This window comes from Fukomys damarensis, unplaced genomic scaffold, assembly GCF_012274545.1.
Source record: "Fukomys damarensis isolate Sample0158 unplaced genomic scaffold, DMR_v1.0_HiC HiC_scaffold_28, whole genome shotgun sequence".
Classification (NCBI taxonomy): domain Eukaryota; kingdom Metazoa; phylum Chordata; class Mammalia; order Rodentia; family Bathyergidae; genus Fukomys; species Fukomys damarensis.
In genome coordinates, this window is record NW_022900940.1 from 45,467,952 (window position 1) to 45,492,718 (window position 24,767).

Sequence of the window (24,767 nt, forward strand, 5' to 3'; positions counted from 1 at the left end):
AAAAAATTAAATAAACTTTTCAGGCCATAGTTAACTGTAGATAACTAAAGCTGCAGAGAACGAAGTCATGGATATGTGTGGCAGTGTATCTTGGAAACATTGCCGTGGTTCAGGATGGGCAACAGTTTGCAGGAGTGCGTAAACTCATCAGGCTTGTAATACGCAATCTCACTGAGAACCCTTTGGGGGAAAGCATAAGGTAAATTGTGTTTGTTAAGAAAATTATGAATATAGCCTGTCTCTTTATCCTTCTCTACACACGCATTTCAAAGCTCTATTAAGTTTTACGGTATAATAAATGGTGCTAGTTAGTTGAAACAACAATCATTTTATTATTTCCTAATTCCGTAGAGTAGCAGGCCGAAGAGACTGCAGCCTTTCCCGCGGGGCATCTGCAGAGGCTGCAAAGCTCAGCTGAGGCCAGAGGTCTCCATGGAGACGCTCGCCTGTCCAGTGGGTGGCACCTAGCAGGCCCTCAGCTGTGACTGCTGTGCCTGCTCCCCGTGCCCTCTCGTCCTCAGGGTGAAGGTGGGACTCCTCGCCTGGTGACCCTTGGATTCCAAAAGCTCCGCGAGCCTCTGCTGCATCCACTCCCCAATTTCTCCTTAGCCAAAGCAAGTCACGTGCACAGACCTAGTTTCAGAGGGAGGTAAAATTGATTCGCACTCTTGATGGAGAAGTGGAAGACTCAAACTGGAAGTGGCAAGGATGGGAGGAACCTGGGACTGTTTTAGAAACACCCACGGATACTAGAGTACATATAGGTGCACTGGCAGGAGCGTCTCCACCAGACTGAATCAGAGAACGCCTGGGCTAATCAGTTTCCTGTCACTTAACAAAATTCCCGAGGCAATTAGCTTACAAAAGCAGAGGTGGTTTCTGGTTCTCAGTTGTGGAGGTTGCGCTCCATGGTCCTTTGGCCCTGTTTCATGGACTTGAGTGAAGACAGCACCTCGTGGGAGCGTGTGGCAGAGCAGAGTGGCTCCCTCTGCAGCCAAGGAGCCAAATGGAAAGAGGCAGGGGCTTGACTCCTGCAGTTCCTTTCAGGGACGCACCCGCAAGAACCCAAAAACTGCGTGAGGCCCCTTGTCCTAGAGGTGCCACCCCTTGCAGTAGTGCCTTGCAGTAGTAGACTTTGGGACACTCATCCGAACCGTGGTGCTTCTTTGTCCTGTAACTTCAGTGTGTCGTGGGATTCTTCCCTAGGCTCTTCTTTCTGCTCTGGACTTTGGGCTTATAGCCACATTTACTGGTTAGATTGTCTTGTCTTGCCTTCTTAAGTTGTGATTTCTTTTTTGGCCACATTTGGGTCAATGACTTGCTTTGGTACAAACACAGAATTTCTTCATATACCATTTTGCTTTTGTATATTGGGTGGAGGTTCGCCTTTCAAGAGTGTTTCGTGCTTCAGCGAGGGCATTAAACTCCTTCCTGGCTTGAGCTTCTTCTCAGGCAGTTTGGAGACATACTCAGCAAGTCCCGAACTTCTGTGGCTATGATCTGTTCCACTGAGTCCCTGTTCACTGATTCCTGTAAGGTTTATGACATGTGGCCAAGTTGTGCGTTATTTTATTGGTCTAGAAACAAAACTTTGTGCTTAGTGCTACCTGTGTTCTGAATTGGGCACCACTCGGCTCTAGACAGTCAGGTGTGATCCCTGTGAGCTCTCGAAGTGTCTGTCTCACCAGGGTCTCTCAGCTTTCCCTCTGCACCACTGATCTGCCCAGCCAGACACTTTTTCTCGGGCTTACTCACCTAGTGTCACGCAGTATTAGCAGCAGTCCTGGCCCCTACCTATTATGCTAGTAGCTCCTTCTCTTCTCTTTCCCCTCTGTCCCTACTTGTGACAACTGAAAGTGTCACTGGGCGTGGTCACTTGTCCCTTTAGACAGCAGAATGCCCTTCGCTGAATACCGCTGCCTTCAGCTGGAGCTGCTGAAGCCGAGGACAGAAGGACAAGTGTGGAGTGTGGGTTATCAGAGAGCAAGCTAGGTGCAGCATCCAGCAGAGAGACCCCAAGTGTAGGAAGGGGTGTTAAAATTTCACCGAGGGACGGCCCTGGATTCCCCTGAATTAACTAACTCGAAACATCAAATTGAGTCTTGCCGCACTGAAAGACACATCAATAGCTCAACTTCATGATGTTAGAAGTGGATTAATGGTAAATACGATCCCTGAAGGGGGAACCAAAGGGGATAGCAGCTGTGCTGACCACAGATAAAGGATTTTGAAAAGCTCTTTATTTTGGAAAAATTTAAACTTTAAAAATTAAACAAAAAAGTGGAGAGAATATATCACGACCCATGCAGTACTCGCCACCGAAGGTCTTAAGTGCTGGACAGATTCAGGGCTTGTCCTGTATCTGTGCCTCACTCCCGCCCCCTGCTGTCCACTGCGGTTATTTCGAAGCAAATTTCCTGGCATCATTTGATTTCTTTGTAAACATTTCAAGGCATATCTAACAAAATATCTTAAAGTGATCATTGTAATATGCTGATGAAACTTTAATCTTCTGATGAGGGCAAGAGTGAGAATTTCTGCTAAGAAGTATCAGAAAGTAGAGGGACAGTCAGTGGGATTTAGGCCAAAGAGGCTTTGCTTTGGGGGCATCAAAAGGCCCAGAAGAACATGAAGGTGCGGACACTGTCTCTTTGAGCTGCTCTCCCTGCTGTCGTGCTTTGAGCATCTCTTACAGATGCCCCTTCTACCGTGGGATTTTCCACAGGGGACTGGGGTCCTTTCAAAGGAGGACAGGCTGGCAGGTAACTGATGCATTTTCTAAGAAGGAGGAGAAAAAAAATCCCCAGAAGGTATTGAAATACTCAGTCAGTGACGGATTGCTCTCTGATGACTTTCAATGACTTTTTAGCTGATCAAGGCCCACTTTTAATAAAACAAAGCAGGAAGAAAGTCTTGCAGTTGCTTTTTAAGATTTTGCTGGGCCTGTGGTATTTCTCACCTGTTACAATGTATTCTGAGAAGTTTCTTTCTTTTGATTTAGACCTCCTCACTTGATTTTATTGTGTCATAAATCTCCTGCAATTGGTGAGAGCTATGGTATAGCGAGACCTACGTGACTTGCTAGATAACATCTGTTTCCCCCTTCTCTTTGGAAGATTAAACCGAGGCTGTTGTATTTGATGCCAGAATAGATTTAACCAATCATGTTTTCTTTACATGTAGGTCAATCCGAGGGACAATTCCGCGCTGGATCCCATTATCCATGGGCTGAAGGGAGTCGTACATCATGGTGAGTAAGCCACATCCACTTCTGTTGCTGGAATGAGAGAGGCTCAGATCTTCATAGAAAGGAGCCAGGTTATCTCGCAGAGGACAGCGGACACTCATTCCTCCTGCACTGATGCTGAAGGGCGCCGGACCCATTATTTGATGGGTAAAGAGCACGCCCATGTATCACCCGCAGATGGATCTGGGTTACAGCGGCTGTTTGTTTCCCATCATGTACCACTTGGAATGCGTAGGTTGTAAATCACAGTACCCGGAGGTGTACCGTATTCCTGTGTGTTGAACCTGCCATTTGGCTCATCTCTGCCCTAACAATATTCTTCTTTGAAGTGTCTTTTCACTTATAATTTTTTTGATTTGCTTCTGAGATTTAGGGGACAAAAAATAAGTAGCCAAGACAAGCCATTAAACATTATGGCATGGGGTTCAGCGTCGTCACACAGCCGGTAGGACAGGAAAGGCACAGAGCTAGGAGAGAAAGTAAGATAAATGGGCTCTGTCTTTTTCAACTGGTTTTTATTGGAGGAATTTCCCTGCAACTTTATTATCAGTGATGCATCATTACCCATGCTATCAGGATCCTTGAATTTCAGAAGTACCTTTTTCACAGTAAGGTGTGGAGTCTAGATCTAATGTAATGATTTGCAAAGTTTTAGTAATGTAATTAGAATTCCAAAGACATTGACAGAAATAGCATTAGTAACTATAATAAATCTCCCTTCATTCCCACGGCCCTGATTAAAATGTGCTCACACCTTTTGGGAGGACTGTCTTTAGACATGAGCCAACTCTGTTGAGCTTTACAAACACCCTGTCTCTCCCACGTAAACTAAAAATTACCAGGGTTTGAGCAAGTAGCACGTGGATTAAGTGTTCTGTTCTTAAAACTGTTCAGCTGTGCAACAAGTAACAATGAACCAAGTAAAAGTAGAAAAACGGGCCGGGGATTTAGTTCAGCGATGCTGCCACCTGCCTCACAAGTGCAAGGTCCTGAATTCGATCCCCGGTACAAAAAAAAAAAGTAGAAAAAGCAAGGTGACTGAAAACACCCTGCACAGCTTCTCGTTTTAGGAAGATGTCATTGATCCTCCCAAGTCTCTGTGTCAGTGCAGACACTCCTGTCAGTCATGAAGTTCTGTCCTTGTGACCGAGTCACTTCCCAGAGGTCCCGCATAATGCTGCCGCTGCGGGGCCAGGCAGGATTTCAGCCTGTGAATTTTGAGAGGAACACAAACATTGAGCAAAAGCTATTGCATGTGGGGATATTCTACCTGGCTCTGGAGGAGCCAGAGGCCTGGGGTGTGGCTTCAACTCTACTCTTTAGTTAGGAAGTCAAAGGGCACCTTTAAAAATAGTCATCTGCAAAGAAAATTTATTTATGCATCAAAAATATGTTGCTTTCTCTGACTCTGTGCAGCCAGAGAGCAAGAGCATGGGATGAAGACAGACCCAGGGTGGCTCTCTGGGAAGGGAAGGAAAGGAGGGAAGCCCTGCCCTTGTCTTCCTGTGGCGGCGCAGAGTGGTGCCTGCTGGCCTGTGCTGTTTCCTGTCTCCCCTGCTTGCACCAAGGGTGCCTCCCTTGTGTTCTGCCAGGTCTGTTCAGATCGTGACGCCTTGGAAAGTTCTTTCTTAATTAGCCTGTCAGATACCCTCCCGACCCTCTCACGTCTTCCAGTTTCTCCACTGCACTTGCCCCATACCCGGAGGAGCTGGCGGATTTACCCTGTGTTCCTCCCCAGGACAGCCCTTGAGCGCTAAGCCACATCTGGGTGGTGCACTGCGCCTGGCCACTAGGAGGTGCTCAGCCAAATGACCAAGCCTGGGAAAGGTCCAAACACCCAGAGGAAAGCACTGAAACACAAACTGGATTAAGGAAGGAGACTAAAACCCAGTCAGCTTTCTCTTTGCTGGAGAAGAAAGGAAATGTCAGTCTTCCGAAAGGGAACAGACTTTTAAAACAGTCAAAAAATTTTTATTGGAGCTAGAAACATCTCACTTGAAAGTCTCGTGAGGGATTTGTGTGATCTGTTAATTTGAAGGAGCATAAATAATTGTACCCTTCACAGAGTCTCTGGCTTGGGACTGATGACAGAGATGCATAAGGAGAAAAATCAATATGGATTTCTGTCGCAGTTTGGAAATGGCTTTTATTTCTTCAGCTCTGGGAGTCCTATCTTAGCATGTTAATTTCTCATTCGTTAAATGTGTTTTCTTTTTTGGTAGGTAGAATCTTACATGTTCTTTCAGCTCGGTGGCAAGCGAGTAATCCGATCGCATCAGCTACCACCTTGTTCTTCAGAGTTCTATGTGAAGGACACACCAAGGTGAAAGTGTTTGGTGTTTTGTTCTTGATCTGTGCCCAGGGCCTTTACACTGGATGGAGACAGACCCAGGGTAGCTCTCTGAGGAAAGACAGGAAAACAGACATCCCCCTCCCTTTTTAAATGTTTTACTTTGTGACAAGATCTCACTCAGCTGTCCAGACTGGACTCAAACTTGCTATCCTCCTGCCCCAGCTTTCCAGAGTCCTGAGGGTGACAGGCGGGCACCACCATGCCCTGCTGCAAAAGAGGTTTGGGGCATTGTCCTTCAGGCTGGAAAGGAAAAAATGGAGAGGGAGCTGGAACTCGAGTGGAGAGAGTCTTTGCATCATGAGAACGGGAAATCAGCAGCTCCTGCAGGCTCCTTTGAGGACTTCTTGGCTGGGCCAGCCAGGTGAAGTCCTGCGTGAAGCCTCGGCTGGAGCGCCCCCCAGTGGCTCATTGTGACCCTGGGCCTCTGGAAGGCACAACTGGTCTCCAGCTCCTCTCAGCGGCCTGTGTCTAGTTAGAGGAATCTTTCCAACGCCATCTGCCCGCTGACACCCGGAAGGCTTTCTCCTGGAGCCTTCTCACTTCTGTGGTGCCCAGACGTCTTGCACACAGCTCTGCTCTGTTGTGCACGTAGTGACCGAGTGCATGGAGCCACCCGGTGGAGGTCACTCACTGGAGAGGCCCGCGGTTCTCAGGTGATGGCGGAAGAGTGGAGACCCGCAGACCAGTCGGACTTGGGATCGGGAAGCCTAAGGACGCAGAGACATAAAGTGCTGTTTCTCGTCTATTCCTTGTTAATGTAGATTGTTAATTTTACGAACATGAAAACCACTAAGATATATAAAGAGAACAGAAGTGAGGTGATTGGCCATCGAGGAATACATGGAAACACTAAACTATAATTATTTGACTTACGGTACTACCAATATCCACTGGAAAGAGAGAGAAAGAGAACTTGTGCTTCCTCTGCTCTGCGTTGTCTCAGGTGTTTACAGTGCCTTTTGTATTAAAAAAAAGAAATCTCATGCATAGCCCCGCATTTCAGGACTTTGGATTGTGTACTTTCTGTTCTTTTACGCATGGTCAGAGATTCCTGTGGCCTGCTTGTGTGCTGGGTATTTATTGTCAGAAATCATCAACACACAAGCCATTCCCTCAGGCCAGGCATCTGAGGACCAGTCTTCTCTTCCTAAAAGGAAACTTGGTAGTGGTGATGGTCTTTTCCCACCCTCCCCCCGGCGCTGCCTTCCTCTGCCCTGTGAGGCACAGGCAGGCTGCTCTCCTTCCCTGCAAGCAGTGGTGCTGAGGAGGAGTTAGAATTACCTCCAATACAGCAGCAGAATCTTCTGTTTCCAGAAGGCTGATGTCCTTCTCCTCCCTGCCTCCCCTGGCTTTTCCAAGGCAGAAAGCGATCGTAAGAGGATAAATCATCATCAAAACATCCTTCAAATAATGCCCCAGAACAAGGCTCCTAGAAGCTTTTCTTGTCAGACCACAGCAATGGGAGTCAGAACTTGGCTTGCAGAATAGCTTCCTCACCTGAACAGTTTATTCCTGGTCTCTTTTCTCCTGTCCTGAGACACTCATTTCCTATTACACTCTGGACAAAGGCCTAGGACAGCTGGAGTCAGTGTAGGCCCCAACAGAAATAGAAGCAGGAAAGGAAATGTGCAGATATGTGTGGATGGCCCCACCCATGCCTGGAGTGAGGCTCCAACAAAAAAGAGTAACCGAAGAATCCCCGGACCGGAGGACACAGGTTCCATGGAGTCTGGGCCATGACAAAATGGCTAGAAGGAAACTTGCCCTGCTGGGGAATGCAGGTGGTAGGCCCTTTGGAGAGCTAGTGCCTCACGTTGGTTCCTCCCTCTGAGCAGGCAGCACCATCCTTAGGTGTCTACCCAAGAGAAATGTCCCCAAAAAAGACCTGTGCATGGGAGCTTTGTTCCTAAAGCCCAAACTGGAAGCACAGATACCAGGTAGCAGCACAGTCGAACGGTGGGACATTTACAGCAGCTGGAAGCAGTGAACTGCCTTACACAGAAACAGAAGAGTGTATACTCTGTGGTCCCATTTATGTCAAGCTCAAGAACAGTGAAGACCACTCCACGCCGATAAGAGTCAGAGTGACAGAAAGGAAAAGGGACATGAGGAACTATCTTGGAGAGTAAACATAGTACATATTTGATCTAGAAAATGATTGCATAAGTACAATAAAAATGATCACAGTATCCCTTAGATTTGTACATTTGACTACTTGTAAATTAAAAAACAGACCTTATATATTACATATTAAACTTCTGAATGATATCTTGCCTACAGAGGTTTAAAACCTCTAGCAGTGTACATCAGACAGTCAAATATTAATCATGCTGAGTGTTAAGCACGAGCAAGAACAGAAATGCCAGGGACTCAGAGTTGCTGTGTGGTGATCGCCTGTCACCACTCAGCAGTATCTAGGAAACCTGGGGCAAGAGTCCTGCTCCTCGGTCTGTCCCCTAGAGAAACTCAGGTATGAGTGTACTAAGATGTGTATGGTGATATCGCGGCATTGTGTGTTTTAATCATCCAATCTAGCAGCGCCATACAGAGCCATCGTTACAGGCTGGCTGCTGTAAAGGCTTATCGTGAAACATTTCCCACAACATGAGGGCATGAACCACCCAGCCACATGGAACACCCAAGAACCAGGAAGTCCAGCAAGAAACAAGAATCTGAAGGGGCTGTTGCATATTCTGTATCATCAGGCTCAAAAAAATAAGAACACCTGTCCTGTAATATTTTGGGGTGCATATGTAGAAAGTGTGATTTAAAAATGAAGTATACGGGCCGGGGATGTAGCTCGGTGGTGCCACACCTGCTTCACAAGCGCAAGGTCCTGAGTTTGAGTCTTGCTACTGGGGGGGGGATGGAGTATATGTTCAGATTCATTAACAATTCACTCAGTAAAAGGCACATTGCCACCAGTCCCATCCAGAATACTCCCTTGTGCTTCTGTCCTACAGTTCTTGCCACTCTCTGAAGCAGGTCTGGAAGTCCTCTTTCGTGGGTGTCCTTAGTTGTCGTGGCTGCCTCAGTGTCCCGAACGGACTCAGAACGGTTACCTTTCGTGGCATTTTTGACTTTGGGAAAGAGCCGGAAGTCACGTGGTACTAGATGTGGGCAGTAAGGTGCAGGGGACCCAGCGTCACATTCTAATGAGCTGCCTTTTGGTTGGGGGCGCCTGGCGGCCGCAGCATTCACCATACTTTTATCACATCTCATAAAGAAAGACACACAGGAGAGGGGACGTCCAGGACTGCTGCGGAGAGCAGCACTGATGAAGGGATAAGTACGTTAGAAGTGAGAGGGGGTATTTCGAGGGCGGTGAATGGCAGTGTGTCTTCTACTGTAACACATTTTTTAAATCTAAGTACCCACTGTGTATTCTCAGTCCTATCTCGGAGTAGGTAAAACGAGAAGGAAAACGAAGTAAGGGTTATTTCAGAATGAGTCTGGTGGTAGTGACACAGGCGTGGCTCAGGAAGTAAGGCTGTGTGTGTCCTCCAGTTAGGAGTGGTGGCCACGCAGCAGGGTTCCCTTCGGATCATTTGCCAGCACTGTGTTTACGTTTTGCACACCTACCTGCGTGTGTGTTATAGCTCGGGTACTGTGGTAAAAGGCTTTTAGGAAAGTGCTGTCACTTCCCTCTGGTTTACTGTGAGTCCCAGAGGAAAGCAGTCTGAGTGTCTTGCTTACTAAATTCCTGATGGAGTTGTTTAGAAAAGGAAATCAGAAACAAAGGTGGGGGTGACCCATTTGAAGACAAAAGGCTTTTTTCACTGCTTCCTCGCTGCTGCTACCTCCTTCCTGCTTACTGTGCACCACGTAAGGGTGAAATACCCGAAGGCATTGCCCCGTCTTCTAGAAGACCCCTGGGATTCAGCTGCCTTGGTGCTCGTGACACAGACTACCAGGTAGAGCAGGCAGTGGCTGCACGAGTGCCCCGTCACACCTTGAGAAGCGACCCACCTTGGCCGTAAGCCGAGGTCTTTGTGACTGCGGCTGTTGTTGCTTCCTTCCGTCCCCTCCTTCTCTGCCAGGCACCCCGGATTGAGTCTCAGGAGATGGGCTGTTTTGAACAATCAAATAAAGGCATACTCACTGGGACCATAATCGGTCGTTGTTGCTCTGGCACCACTGTGACTGTCACTGGTGTTTAAAATCCCGAAATAAAGTGTCTGAGGCTTCGTGGGTAGTGTTTTTGAAATACTTTACATGGACTTTAAAAAGGACAAATTCTAGGACAAGGGAGTTTGGAAAGAGATTGATGCAGTAAGCAGGCAGAAATGGTCATCTGCACCGTGATTGTTCGCCAGGAAGAAAACATGGGGAGATTGACTGAGGTTTGTGGGTTCTTGTGTGCTTTGGGCATGTGAACTTCAAGGTCCCCTAGTTATGGGAGCTCCCATGAGTGAATGCCCAGGTAGTGCACTGAGGGGTGAGGTTTTCCTCACCCTTGGGGAGATTTTGGTCTCCTGGAAAATATTTTCCCCTTTTTTTTTTTTTCTTTCTGTCCTTGCCATTCTTGGAGCTGCAAAGACTGACATTACATACCTGCAGACTAATTTCATGTGTTCACACAAGTAAGTGGGAGTTTGGTTATTTTGCAGCGGGAGTCCTCAGAATACAGTGGGACACACTGCCCTGGGTCTCAGGTCTCCCTTTGAAGCTCAGAGCTCTGTGTACCGATGGCCGAGTCTGCTCTGCTCTGCCTTTGAATTTCCTTTTGAGAAGTATGAGTAATGGCAGCATCTACCATGGAGCCAGCACCCGCCACGTGTCCGTGGCCCTCCAAATCAGGGAAAAGCATCCGAGCCGCATCCAGGCCCCTCCTTGTGTCTGTAAATAAAGTTCTGTACCACCCTTACTTGTTTGCATACTGTCTATCGGTGGCTGCCTTTGCAGTAGGACGGCAGTCTCTGAGTAGCTGTGACAGAGAGAATGGCCTGCACAGCCTCAAACCTTTACTCCCCACTGGACCCGGGAAAGTCTGCCTCCGCCGCCCATCTCAGTGCTGGTCACTGGAGCGGCTCTTCTCATACCATAGCCTTTGCCTGGGAGTTTATGTGGGGCTCATGCAAACCATGACTCAGACTTCAGAGATGGGCTGCAGTTTTGATCTGTCCAAAATGATCATGTAAACCAAATGTGTTTTAACTGAATTAAGGAGGGTTCTGTCTCAGTGTTTACCTTAGCGAAAGAAAGAAATTCAAATTATCTTCTCCCTTTTGAATGGGAAAACCAGTGTTAAGTTCCCCACCTGATAATTTCAAACATTGTAACATGTGACAAAATGTCCCCTTTGAAGTTTGTGTTTCTATTTCTTAACTACATGGAACTTTCCTGAAATGTGTTATAGATCCGGACTAATTGGCTCGTGTCTGTTTGGATTCAGGAAGGACCAATGTTTATCTGATAATTTTTGATCTTGGAATCTTCTAGAAACAGGCATACTCAAGCCATTTCCATAGTTTCCTGGACTTTGGTGTATTAGAACCATCACCACAGATAGAATTTCTTTGTTTCCTTTCTTAGCAAAAGCCAGGAAATAGGATGCTGTGCAACTATTTTATTCCCAATAGCATTGTTAATGGCAGTTCTGAGATATAAAAGACTTCAACAGCGATTCCTTTTAGATTAGATTTGAACTTGAGGCTGGTTTTCCTGTGGCTAGACTTCCTTGTCATCAGAGCAGGATTTGGGGAGTCCAGGGCAATGCCCCTTTCCTGGTTGTTTCTGTGGGAAAGCAGAGGATGGGCTTAAAATGCCCCTCGAGAGTCTCCCGGGAAGGTGCTCAATGTCGTCCTGGGGGCTGTGCTAGGTGTTTCTCCTGTCCTACTTCTGTGGGGTTCACATGTCCCCTAGAATGGGACAGGCTGACTCACAGTGGGCAGGGGCACAGGGCTGGCTTTGAGCACAGTTGTGCCGTGACAAGTCGTGCAACCGGGACGAATCACGTAGCCTTCTGGGGGCTCAGGTTTCTGCACGTATTGAGGCCGCAGTAGGCAGCCTGCCGGGTGTATCCCAAGACCTCGGTGACTGGTGTGCGGTGGGCATGGGGTGGTAGCTCTCCCACCCCAGCCCCATCCTGCCAGCATCCGGGGCTCTGCCTTGGCTGCAGTGTGGGTCTATTCGCAGGGAGGGACTGCACAGCCCGAAGCTCTGTTCACATCACTGGCCGGCCTTGCAGTGGGTTGTACGTAACTTCACTCTGTCAGGCCATATGTTAAGTGAAATAAGACTCACAGCTTAAATACCACATAGTGCCTCGTAAAGGAGAAACCCAACATAGAAACAAAGAGCAAAATAAAAAGATAGACACTGTAATAAGGAGCAGGGAGATAGATCTTTTGTAAATGGGAAGAAGACTAAGAGAGGGAGTGGGAGGAAAGGGAAAGGGGATGGAAAAATAAGGTGTGTTATGTACACTTACCAACTCCTAAAAATGAACGTAATTATTATATTTTGTAAACATTACTTATACAAATAACAAATTCAAAGAAATGATGAACGTGATGGTGATAAAGAGGATTTGAGGTAGCCCGTCCTTTTGCAGTCAAGGGAGAGCAATGGCCAAAGAACCAGAAAGTAGGTCAAAGGAAGAGGCGTTGATCTCTCACCTCTTGGCCCTGACCGGGTACTGACCCTGCCCAGGTCTTACTCTATCTCAGCGCTAACACAGTGAGCTTAGATCCCCTAATCCCATTTCGCAGCTGGATGAGCTGAGGTTCCCGTGAGGTTAGCTGATTTGCTCCAGTTCGCGCCGTGGAGCAGGATTGAGCCCAGTCGTGACAGACTCTGAGAAGCATTCTTCCCCCTCTGCAGGGCCAGCTTCTGACTTCCAGCATCAACCAACTGCCCAGTTATTGTCACAATTGTCTCTCTTTGGAGAATTAGCTCATTGGCCACTGTCAACAGGAAGCTGAAAGGATGTGCATATCCTATCGGCTGTGTTCACCCGAACCTCATAGGGGAGAGAGGGGAGCAAGGAGCTGCTGAGTGACAATAGCAAGGTTTTGCTGCTGTACAACTCCGTATAATTCAAATGTCACTGTTTCCTTCCTTATTGACAGGACTGCGGTCTTTACGTCTTTGCGAGCATTAATGTCCACACGCGTTTTATTCGAGCATCAACCCTTAAATCAAACTGCCATTCCTGGCCAGCTGAAACCATTAATAAAGTCAAGGAGACCAGGTGTCTGTGAAATAGGTGGGGTATTGGGACCCCGGACCGCATCTTCCCGGGGGTTTGAATGTGAGGCTCTGCCTTCTGGTGGGCTCTTTCACTCCCTGCCCAGACCCTGCAGTAACAGCAGTTATTTACTTCACGACATGGACCATTGGGATTTTCCCTGGACTGTGTCTGTGGGAGAGGTAGGTTTAACTCTGTGACCCCTGGGGGACAGCGTTTCATAGGCAGAGTAATCCCCATGCTCTCCTTCCCTGTGGAGATTGCCTTGTTGAGGCTCAAATGATCTTGCTTCTTGCTGTCCTTTTCTGAGTACCAGTTTTCTATAGGAGCGGAGATGGGCAGACGTTCTCTTCAAGGGGAAGGATAGCTAACATTTTAGACTGTGCCGGGCATAGATTTCCTTTTATGTTCATGGTCCCAAAGCAGCCACAGACAGTACATAAACAATTGGGCCTGGCTGTGTGCCAGTAAACCTTAACTTAGACAAGCAGGCCGGGGCCAGATTGGCTACCGTGCATAGTAGTCCCATTTTTGACTTGGAGTTGCTTAGTGCCTTTATCTACTTCATTTTCTCTGGCTGTGTGTAAAGCATCTGGTTTATAAAGTGCCATGTCGGGAGCTGGAGGCACAGCCGGGAGCCACGGTCTTGCTAGTGGGAGCCCCTTGCCTGCTAAGAGACCTGTGCTGGTCCTCAGTGTAGGCTGAGAGCCAGGTGTGCTCCCCCCACCCCCGAGACCTCCAGGACCTCCCAGGTGCTCCCTGAACACTGTCCTGTACCCAGGTTGTGAGGCCTCATTGAGAGAAAGGCCACATTGTGTGAACTGGCGAGTGGAACTACAGCATGCCCTGCCCACAGGGGGACCAAGGGGTACAGGCCTGACGGGTAAACTGAGGCCATGGGGCTCAGGCCACGTGCACAGGTGAGAGTTAGTGCTCTGACTGGCTCTGTGAGCTCCATTCACTTTGGGTGGAACAAGCTCTGGCCCAGCCTCTCCTGGCCCTCCCAGCTGATGGAACCTTGTGGAATCGCGTTCCTAATCCCGCTCAGCAGTCCTGTGCCTCATTTCTTCCTGTGTTAAAAACCTCCGCTCAGGCTGCACCTGTGAGCTGGTATCAAGTCCTCTTCTCAGTCAGCAGCACAGAGCCTTCACAGATGATCTCTGAAATATCGACCATCCCATGACTGATGGTGACTGAGCTCATAAAGAAATAGAGTGCATCTAGGGTTTATTGGTTATGTAAAACACACCCACTGCTGCTGTGCTTATCTGCCCCTTCTTTGTCTTTTCCCGTGCCTGGTAGCTACCTGTTTTGTTCTGGGGAGCATTTTAGCTGCTGGATATACACACAGGCAAGGCCTTGCCCTTCCACATAATCAGGCTGTGGGTGCAGCAACACAGAACAAGTAAACAGATGTGGGGGAGTAAATGAGGTAGGTGGGCGCAGACAGTTAGTAGCAGACCAGGGCAGGGCAGGTGCCCAGGCAATGGCGTTCAGCAGAGACCCATGAATGATGGAAAGAAGTCAGTCACAGGGGTGGTGCGTGGGAGCAAAGCATTGCGGGGAGAAGGCTGAGCCAGGCAGGGGGCGGGGAGGTGGGGCACAAAGTAGAGCAAGGAGGAAACGGGCCAGGTAAATGGGTCCTGCAGGGCCTCAGGACCCAGGGAAGGAGTTTGGATCTCACCCTGTATGAAATGTGAACCACCAAAGATTTGAAGCTGAGTGACGTCTTCGGGGCGTTTCCTCACCTGATCGTGTTTTCATGGGCTGCAGGTCACCAGGGCAGAGCCCAGGCATCCAGAATGAGGTGGGAAGAGCCCAAGGCCGGGCCCTGGGAGCCCCAGATGCTCTCCCTGTGCCGCTGTGTGGTCGTGGTCCACTTTCGCTCCCTCTCTGAACTGACTTGCCTCATCTGTAGAGTGAAGGAGAGCCAGTGTCCTTGAGTCGCTTGAGACCCGCATGCCTGTGTGCTGGGCAGTTTCCCGAGATCCCCCGAGTGAGGTCAGTGTGCTGCTCATTCCTGGAGGTCACTCGCCTGGAAGTGGGGCAGCCCGGTTCCCCTGCCTTGGCGGCCCGCTCCTGCTCCTCACCTCCTCAGAGGGAGCAGACAGCTTGAGCTGCACGGCTCACGGGAGCCCCTGGCAGGGCTCTGAGGCCACACCTCTAAGCCCCAGGCGCTGCCCTCTGCTGCGCGCGCTCCCGATTTCCCACTGTCTGTCCCTGTGTTGGCAGAACCCCGTGGCCAGTTGACAGACCAGATTCCTTGCAGGGCACGCAGTACATGCACGTCGTCGGGTGCAGCCTCGCCCCTGAGCTGCAGGCTCCACACCTTATGTCTGCTTCGCTGTATTGCCTTTTCAGCAGTTTTACTGCAGTCATCGGGCAGCCGAGTTCCCCGCTGGCGCCTGTGGAATTCAGTGCTTTTAAGGCGCCGCTGTCCTTTTCCTCTTGCTCACCTTGTTCCAGCCATGTACCGCTAGGAGCGGCTTTCTTTGCCCTGACTTCCTCTGCCTGGACCCTTCTTCTCCCTATGTCTGTATGGCCCTGGCTTCCTCACTGCCTTCAGACTGGAGATAAGATGCTGCCTGCTCAGTGGAGCCTGCCTTCAAATTGCTGTCTTCGGAACAGTGACTGGGAATGACCTCATGAGGAGTGGATCATTTGAATATGTTTAAGTTGTCCGCAGCTGAAGAACATTGGGCCTGAACCCAGCCTTAAATGGCAGAGTAAAGAAATGTTCCAGGCAGAGCCAAAGAGCCTGCGCAAGGGCCCTGGGGCAGGATGCTCACAAAATACAGAGAGGGCAGGGCAGCTTCATCTTAAGATCAAAATCTGGAGTGCATGAGCCTGTGAATGAGCGGAGTCCTCCTAGAAGCTGGCTGCTCCGGTGTGGTTCCAGGACCAGCGGCATCATCTTTATTAAAATGAGGAACCTCAGCCCATAACCGCAGACCACCAGATAAGAAGCTGTGCTTGCTCAGGGTTCACAGTGATTTCCGTGCACAGTAAGTTTGGGCAACACGGTGGTAAATCCTGCTCACTTGCTCCCTGCTGTCAGCGCTGGCTGCACACACTGAAGCGCATGCCTGCCCCGGTGAGGCAAAGCATTTGAGGAAAAGTGCATTGCTTTTCCTTTAAAAAAGAGTGAGAGGGGGACTCAGGTGGAGGCTTGGGGTGTGGCACACATCCCTGGAGTGGACTGGACTCTCGCTTTGCGGGCCTTGCCTGTTTCCTCACCATAGACCTGGCCAAGCTCTGTCTGAGCGCCTTCCCACTGGCACAGTAGTGTAGTGTGTGTATGAGCATGTGCTCACGCTCGCTCTCACCCCGCCACTCCTGGTGGCCACACAGGTCTCTTCTCTATGTCGACTCTTCCTATTTTATAAAGAGCTTGCTTTTTTCCCCGTGTAACCAAAGTATGGAAAATATTAAGTTATTACCGCACCCAAAACCCAGTCAATCTGATGATTATTATCTAATGTTATAATGATCACATTTTTAATCCAATTATGCATGTTTGAATCTTTCAAATTTTCTTTAATTAAAAATTGCCTCCTGGCACTGCTGTCAGAAATAAGAAATTAAACAGAGTCAGCCAGATATAATGTGATGTTGAAAGGAACCTGCAAGGGTAACTGGGCCTCGCTGGGTTTAGTGTTGACCATGACTTTACAGCCCTCACACAAAATCCCCTAATTGATAAGAAAAATTTAATCATCTTCAGATACACTCGGTTTGCATTCAAATAAGGCCTTCCTTTTTCTAAATAAACCTCCTCTAACTGATTATTCATTTTGTCGTTCAAAATGCTTAAAAATGAAAGACAGAGTTGGGCGCAATGTAGACTACTTAATACAGTGTGTATTTAATATAAAAGCCATGCATTATTCATTTTTGCAATTTGAATAACTTTCAATTTAGCATCCCTGTTCCTCATCTTTTTCTTTGATGAACAATTAATTATTAAAATACAATATTGCCTGCATCCAGCACCCAGGATCCTTGAAAGTGGGATGAGATTCATTCCTTTTCAGTTCTTTTATCTAGTAATGCACAGTACCTGCTTATTACGGTATAATGGAATGAATGGTGGTATAAGTACAGTGTTTCAAATATTTTTCCCAACTGGTAAGTGGCTAGAATAGGAATGTTTTGAATTCAAATGACTGATTAGGATAGAAGTTGGGAAAGGAAAATCTCTGGTGGGTGGTGCGGGCCCGCGCTGCCCGTTTTTCCTGAGATTTATTTAGCGCTTCTGTAAGAGCAGTTCATTCCGCACGCAGCGCGGTGTGCTGTGTCCTTCCTCCCTCCCCACCGCTGTGGTCAGGAGACGCCAGTCCTGGGCCAACCCACTGAGCCCCGGTGTTCCCAGGCGCTGTGGCCCGCACTGGAGACGCTGCACGTTCCCAGAGGTGTCCCAGTGTGCAGTGGGGTGCCCGTGCACCCCGTTTGTCGGGTGCGCGCTGCCTGGCGGAAGCAGCAGGAAGAAGCATGCCCAGGAGGATCAGTGTGCGCTGATGTTCCCTTTGAACTTAGAAAACTCCACGGGGGAAACAGCTAGAGAGTGAATTCCGTAATGTGGCGTTCACAAAAAAGACGTCATCCGGTGATGAACCTGGGCGTGCTCCCTTTCCCTGGGCCCTGGCGTGTCTGGCTGTGACGAAGGTGACTCCTGTACTTGGGACCCTTCCCGATGCTTACATTAAAGTAGTGGTGGGAAAGATTCAAGTGAGAGCTGACCTCACTCCGATACCTGCTTTTGTGTGGCTCTTTACGTAAGAGAATAGTTTTTACATTTGATCCTTAATCAGGTGAAATGCTATCCCCCCAAAAAAAAAATTGTTTTCGTCTCATTAAGTAAATTATGTTTTGAAGATTGTACTTAGGTTTTTGGTTTTTGCTCTTTGGTACGAGGGATTGAACTCGGGACATTGCACTTGTGAGGGAGGCAGCAGAACCACTGAGCTAAATCCTCAGTCCGATTGGACTTAGTTTTTATTAACATTTTTAGTGTTCTTGATGAGGTTGTGGAAGTGAGTCTGTTATATAAGTACCTACACAACATCTCTGATTTTGCCTCCTGGCCTACAAATCCTAAAATATTTACCATTCAGTGCTTTGCTGAAAACGTTTGCTAAGCTCTGATTTAGAATACGGAATGAGCCAGCATGGAACTCTCCGGAGCTTTCTCTCAGCCAAGTGCTTCCTTCATAAACCAGGGCTTACAATGGCCCGGGAGCTGTGTTAACCGATTTATGCTGAAGATTGCATTTTTTGAAATTTCTGCATGAAACCCATATATATTACTTAGAAAAATTCAGGGGAAAGCATTTGAACAGAAAAATTCTGTTATGTTCCTTTGTTATGGGTGTTCCAAAAATGGAACTCCAGGAAGTGAAGGCTTAGGGCCCTCACGTCTGTTAGCTTCTTAATTGTCACAGCAGCCCTGATACTCTCCTAACTGCACATCGCAGAATGAGCTCAGCATGGGGAGGCCTCAGCCCGAAGGCACACAGCGGTGAAGTGCAGTTGGCTCCAGAGGCCATGCTAGGCTCTAACCAGGCTGATTTAAGCCTCGTCATTTAGGAAAAAGGGAAAAGATGTATGTCCAGATCACTAGAGGAAGTACATGTTAGGATCACGGTGGCTTAGAGGAACAGTAGTAGTGAAATTAAGAACAACGCCGGTCACTTGTGGAATGTTCCCATGTTCCATCTTTGCAGTACCCGGCAAGGCATTGTACCTTCTTGTGCTCACAGCAGCATACCTGCCATAGCCGGGATTTGAACCCTCGAAGGCTGAGCATCTGCTCTCCTCACGCAGCCTTGCTGGGAATGGAGGCGTGGGGCTGGTGAGGGCAGCTGTTTGTTAGATGTGAGGGTGTCCGGCCTCCAGGAACACTGCTCCGGAGCCCCAGAGAAGTCCACTCAAGCTTCCGTGTTCTCCTGGAGTTTCACCTTTGGCTCTGTTACTTTCCCCAGACCTGAAATTGAGGAATTAGACCAAGTGGTGGTTTTCAGAGACCCTTAGGAGGGGGTCTCAGCGTCAGCCCTGTGGCTGGGCTTCTAGCTGCATGAGCTGCTGGGCTCCTGGGTGGGCCTCTGTTTGACGAAGTGGGACTTGGTTCTCCTGAAGCCGCTGAGCCGTGGTGGCCTAAGGCCTTTCCAGACCGGATGGCGGAGCAGTGGGGGCAGTGACACCAGGCCCTCTGTGACCTCGCAGCTCAGTCTCACCTCCTGTTGGTGAAAGCCAGAGTCTGCCTCGGGAGCCCGGGTGGCCCAGGACAGAACAGCCTTTCTGCACCGCCCTCAAAGTTCCCACTGAACCCTGCCACCCCCGGAGCCCACCCGGAATTTACCAGTCCTGGTGTTGCTGGGGAAGTTGGTACTTTATTCGTTTGTTTGTTTTTTAAGACAAGGTCTTCATTTGTAGTTCAGGTTGACCTCAAAATCATGGCAGTCGTCCTGCCTCAGCTGGGATCACAGGCGTGTGCCGCCATGCCTGGCTAGTAGGTAGTTTAGACAGGGCTTGTCTGGCTTCCCGGTGGCACATACGGCATGCCTTCTAGCACCCTAACTCCAGATGAGTCATTAGGGAATCTGCAGGGTTTTCTGATGGTTCGGTTTGTGGTACTTGAGGGGGCAGTGTTGCAGCTGGCTGCGCCAAGCCGTAGGCACCCTTTGTCACTTGGGACTTCGTGTTGGCTGTTTGCACAGCTCAGAAAGCCCAGAGGAAGAGGGCAAGGACCAGAATGTTTCCTTCTCCTGGCAGCCGAGTCCCAGCCAGGCATCCTTGCAAAGATTCCCCCGCTGTCAGTTGCGGATACCCAGGTTTAATGAAAGCCCAGGCTGCCAGTGGGCAGAGGACCAGCCTTGCTGCTCCCAGCCTCCCTGTCCAACAGAAACTGCCTTTCTGTTCTGACTACAGAACCCCGTGATGTGAAGACTGGCATTTATCAGTTAATACTGAATTTCTTCTTTGGAAAACAAATGAATCAAAAACATGTGCAAGAGTCAACTTTGGCTTTTGAGTCTTAGAATAATTGCTGTTGCTCCCACTGAGTCTTGACCTTGGCTTCATTGTATGACCTCCATGTGCCTTGACTTCCACACCTGTAAAGCTGGAGCATGGGAAGTAGGCCTGTGGGGTGAGACTGAGCAGTGGTGTGGGGTGGAAGGCTGGTTTTGTATCCGCCTCTGTACCCTGGGGTCATAATAGGACACACCGTGTGGGGTCATTGTAATCCAGGAAGTTAACATTCGAAAGCTCTGACAGTTTGACCTGGCACAGTAGTTCGTGCTGTTTAGATGTTTATAGAATCTGACTAGAATAATGCCTGGCATGTAGTAAAGCCCAAATAAACTTGAGTCTTATTCAGCTGTGCTCTTCCAAAAGAAAATTACGATTTTCTCCATTCTAGTAGTTGATCTCCATTGGGATTTTACACTATCTTTCGGTTACTAAGACCTTCAGAGTCTAGGGGTAGATGTGTCTAGTGCTTGCCTTGGTTTATCTGTAGCAAAGATAAAAGGGAAGTGACATGAAGCTGGGAAAGAACATTTCCTTAGGCACAGCTGTGTCTGTACTGTTGGTTTCGAGCCTGAGGGCCCTGGTGAAAGCCACCCAGGAGCCAGAGCACACCGGCCGCTGGACTCTTACTGTGTTAGTGCATCTTGAACAGGGAGGAAAGAGAGTCTCAGATGTAAAGTGGGGGCCACTTCTCTGGCTTGGGAAGGAAGCTGGGTGATCTGCTCGGGTGTCATCCTAACGAGGCATAGCCACCTTTGGGATTGCGTGTCCTTGTTGGTTTATGGTTTTGTTTTCATAGCGACTCTCATTGTGACCAGAGTTTGTTCTGCTGGTTTTCGTCCGTAGTTATTAGATGGAGGAGGGTTCTGGGCTGAGACATGGGGAAGTGTGGGCTGCTCAAGACCCTGCTTGTGTCTTTTCTGCTCTTGGAAATGGAGATGGAGATGACACCATGCTGGACTGTTTCACTGCTTTTTCTGGGGCTGTGAATCTACTATCACATTGCTCACCATGTTAAGCGTGAAACCTGTTCTTTAAAAAATGTAGTATGGGCTGAGGATTTAGCTCAGTGGTGCTGCTGCCTGCCTTGCAAGTGCAAGGTCCTGAGTTCGATCCCTGGTCCCCCCGCAAAAAAGTAGTGTGGTACTGGTGTCCTCAGGGCACACCCTGAGAAGTAGACCTGGTTTTCTGAGCGTCTGCCACCATCTTGCAATGTGCCTGTGCATACACAAGCAAGTTTAGCACTGTGGTGACAGTGTGTGTCTGCAACAGTGTGACTTACATTGTGCTCTTTCTGTCCCGCTTTCCTCAAACAGAGAAGGAGACCTTCTTGGACCCTTTCATCCTGCGGGACCTACTGCCAGCGTCCCTGGGCAGCTATTACCGCTACACAGGCTCTTTGACCACCCCTCCGTGCAGTGAAATCGTGGAGTGGATCATCTTCCGGAAGCCCGTGCCCATCTCCTACCACCAGGTACAGCCTCTGTGCCCGGGGCACTTCCTGTCTCCTGGCTCTGTGTTGACTTGACTCTGCAGCGGGGCAGGAAGGGTTCTGCTTTGTTTTTTATTCTCTGCTCTTCATTGATTTCCTCATTCTTTCCAACAAACATGCTTTGGAAGGCAAAAATAGTAAAATATAAAATACAGATTCTAAGCTAAAAATTGACTAGCAGAGGGGAGTTTCAGGCAGGAAGTGAGGTACTGTTGAAAGCCTCTCTTGAGGAGGTGATACGTGCCATCCATGCTGACATCTTGCACTGGAGACTCTTCTGAACTCTTACACTGTGTCAGCCTGTTTACATCCCATGAATGCAGGCTCGAGAGGGAGATGCTGTTTGTACCCCACTTCGCAGAGAAAACCAACGGTTGTGGAAGATAAGTAACTTCCCCATGATCACACTGCTAGTAACCAAGCTGTGGTGTCTAATTGAAAAAAAAAAAAATTATTCTCATAGTTCAGAAAAGAGAGAGGTTTGAAAGCACAAGGAAATGAAATAAAACCTATTACTGATTGAGCTTTTTCTGAACGACAGCGCTTTACTAAGCACTTCACATATGTCAGCCTAGAACCGTTGTGAGATGGTGCTACAGCGACGTGGCCCACACAGAACGACGCCATCCGGAGAGGTGGGGTAACGTGCCCGGGATGCATGGCTAGGAACTGAGAGAGCCTGACGCCAGGCCTGGGTATGTCTGATTCCAAAACCCAGGAGTTTCTGACCAGCTGTACTACTCTGCTTTCTCTGGGGGTGGCCTGAACAAAGCCAGGAAGGCAGAATTCAGACTGAGCAGTGAATTGCGAGAAGTTGATGGGGCTTTGTCAGAGAGAGGGAAGCTGCCAGGGAGCTGGCGCGGGGGGCTTTGCGTCACCTCAAGAGCGTCGACAAATAGAAAGGGTGAATTCTTCGAAAAGGCACGTTATTGTCCAAACGTCAGCTTGCACTGAGTCAGACAAAGAATAAGATGTCTTTTGCATAATTCTCAAAACTAGGGCCAGGAGCAGTGGTAGGCTCTGTAAGAACGTGAACTTGAGCCACTAGTCAGGACTGTCAGAAAATGGAAGGTTCTTATCCGGGGCCTCGTGGCCATGGTCTCGCGCCCCCGTCCCGCGAGCTCCACAACTGAGGGTAGCAGTGCTGTAGAGGGAGGGAGGAAGTTGTGGGATTAGACGACAGTGCCAGTAGTGTAACAAAAGACCCTGGCACCCATCCTTTGAGCCTGGCTGGCATGGGGAGTAATCCCAAGATTTTCCTAACCAGGACAGGGCACAGAACAGAGAGTGGGGAAAGGGCTAGTGTTCTATCAGGTTGTTTCTGAATGTGAGACACGAGTTAGAACAGCTCACGCAGAAGGAACAGCAGTGAGGGTGTTCTGCGGCGAAGCCAGCCGAGTCTTATCCTGGAACTAGAAAGTGAAGCGCATGTTTCTCTGTGTCTTGCAGGGCCCGTGTCATCTCTCAGCGCTTGGCATTTCTGATGTAGCTTTGGGGTCAGTTCTGTACTAGTGCAAAACCCTGGTTTCTGGTTCCTCTTGGCTCGCTTTCTGTAGGTTCCTGGTCTGATAAGGTTGCTCTGGCACCTGTTGATCTTTAGAGTGAAGGGCTGCTTACCACCCACAGACAGTCTGGGTATAAGGTCGGGTTTTTAGAAGATAGTTCTGAGTAAATATTGGCCACCTACCTAATCAGCTGACCGTGAGTCATGGTCTTTCCCTGAATAAGTCATCCAAGGTTCCAGATAATGTCCCAGACACCCAGTGTCAGCTTTCTGGGGTGAGCAGGTTCTTTCTCAGGCTGCAGGGAAGGGAAGGCATGCTACCCTTCTGACAGAGAAGGTCAGTGTGGGGCCAGGCCAGACTGATTTATGTGGCTTCCCTGCTGTTGGCAGATATTCTGAGATACTGGTTTTCCTTTTAATTTCACTCTGACCAAAACAAACAAAAACAAAAACAAAAAAGGAAGTACTGGCAGTTTGGTTTCTGAACAGGATCTGCCAACCATAAGCAGATAGTGAAATACGAAACAACTTTTCTTCCTAATGGTGACCAACATTGTTTTATAAAAGACAAAATTACAGTACAAATACTTATTTCTGCAAGGCTGAGGGAAGAGTTTTTTAAGGGACCCATTTTCTCACTTAAGTAAATGCTTTTTGTCTCCAAAGATTTAAAGATTTGAGATAATAAAATTAAGAAATACAGGTTTATCCTCCTTTTCATAGGATTCTGGGTAAAGGAAGAGGCAGAGAGTGGCAGTCAGTTTGCCGGGGGCAGCCAAGGATCATGAGCACCAGCACAAGTTACTGCAGCCCCGGATGGTTATCATCTGAACAGAAGGCGCAGTCTGGGGCTTGGACATCTGCGCAAGTGTTTGTCAGTCAGAAGCATTTGGCATCTGGTAACTAGAGGCTCAGGAAGCACTTGGTACCTGCTACCCCATCCCCTCTACTTCTGGGACACTAAGGGAGTGGGGAATAAAGCAGGCATTTGCTGTGCCTTCCAGCACATGACCTCTCTGAATTTTATTTCAGGGGAACCAAAAAATAAATTCATCCTGTTTGCCTTCCAGTTTCTTTACAACCATCTTTAGATGATCTTTGCTTTTATCAAATGCCTTTCTGTACTTCCCTGCCCCTCTCCCAAGGAGGAGAACGGCTCCCATTCACATGGCCGGAGGGACCCTCGCCTCCGAGTTCTGTGGAGGTCCCAGCCATGGCAGCCCTTAGAAAAGCAGGCGTCAGCCATCCGAGGGTTACCATCACAGGCCCCCACCTGCCCTGCCAGTGTTCATTTTGAAACTTAGCCCAGAATGTTCAGTTCAAAAAGGCAGACAGCCAGTTTGGAAAAGCCAAGTAGTTAGGAGTTCCAGGTCAGCTTCCAGCAGAAAGGAAACATTCCGAGTCTTTCCCTCTTCTCATTTTCAGAAGCCCCTGCCTGCTCTCCTCTCCCTGACCGGGTGTGGGTGCCTGCACACAGCCCTCACTGCAAGCTCTTGAGGCTTGGGGTGCAGCCCTGGGGGTGGCACATGTGCCTGTGGCCCGTGATGAGCTGGATAAAGTGTGGTGCTGCCAGCGTGGTCACAGGGGACAGCGCGGCTCATGGCTGAACTACTCTGCTGCTTAGTGTGTGCGCCTTCCCACCTGTAAAATGGTCACGGTGGGGGCATCATAGGGCTTAAATGAGAAACGTCCCTGAAATACCTAGACTAGTGCCTGGCATCAGCGCAAGTGCTTGGGAGACAATTCGAGGTTTTTGCTGCCACTGTTAAATGCTTGCCGGTCCTTCCAGTGGAAATAGAACAATCCACAAGCGTCGTTTTGTATTTTCTACTCCTCACATAGAAAAACTGTGGCCAGTGAGAAATGAAGTTAATTCACATGAGCCGGTTCCGTACATCCACTGTCTTTTCACTGGAGGCGAGCCCCATTTCTAACAGGATAGCCCCATGC

General features: G+C 48.8%; 1 protein-coding gene across 1 annotated transcript in view; it reads left to right on the forward strand.

Annotated features, from left to right (window-relative positions):
- Ptprg (protein tyrosine phosphatase receptor type G) overlaps positions 1 to 24,767 on the forward strand; it is a 532,317-nt gene that overhangs the window by 342,075 nt on the left and 165,475 nt on the right. The window contains 2 exon segments of the mRNA XM_033757017.1: positions 3,184 to 3,250; positions 21,138 to 21,295. Coding sequence (XP_033612908.1) covers positions 3,184 to 3,250; positions 21,138 to 21,295 — 225 coding nt within the window.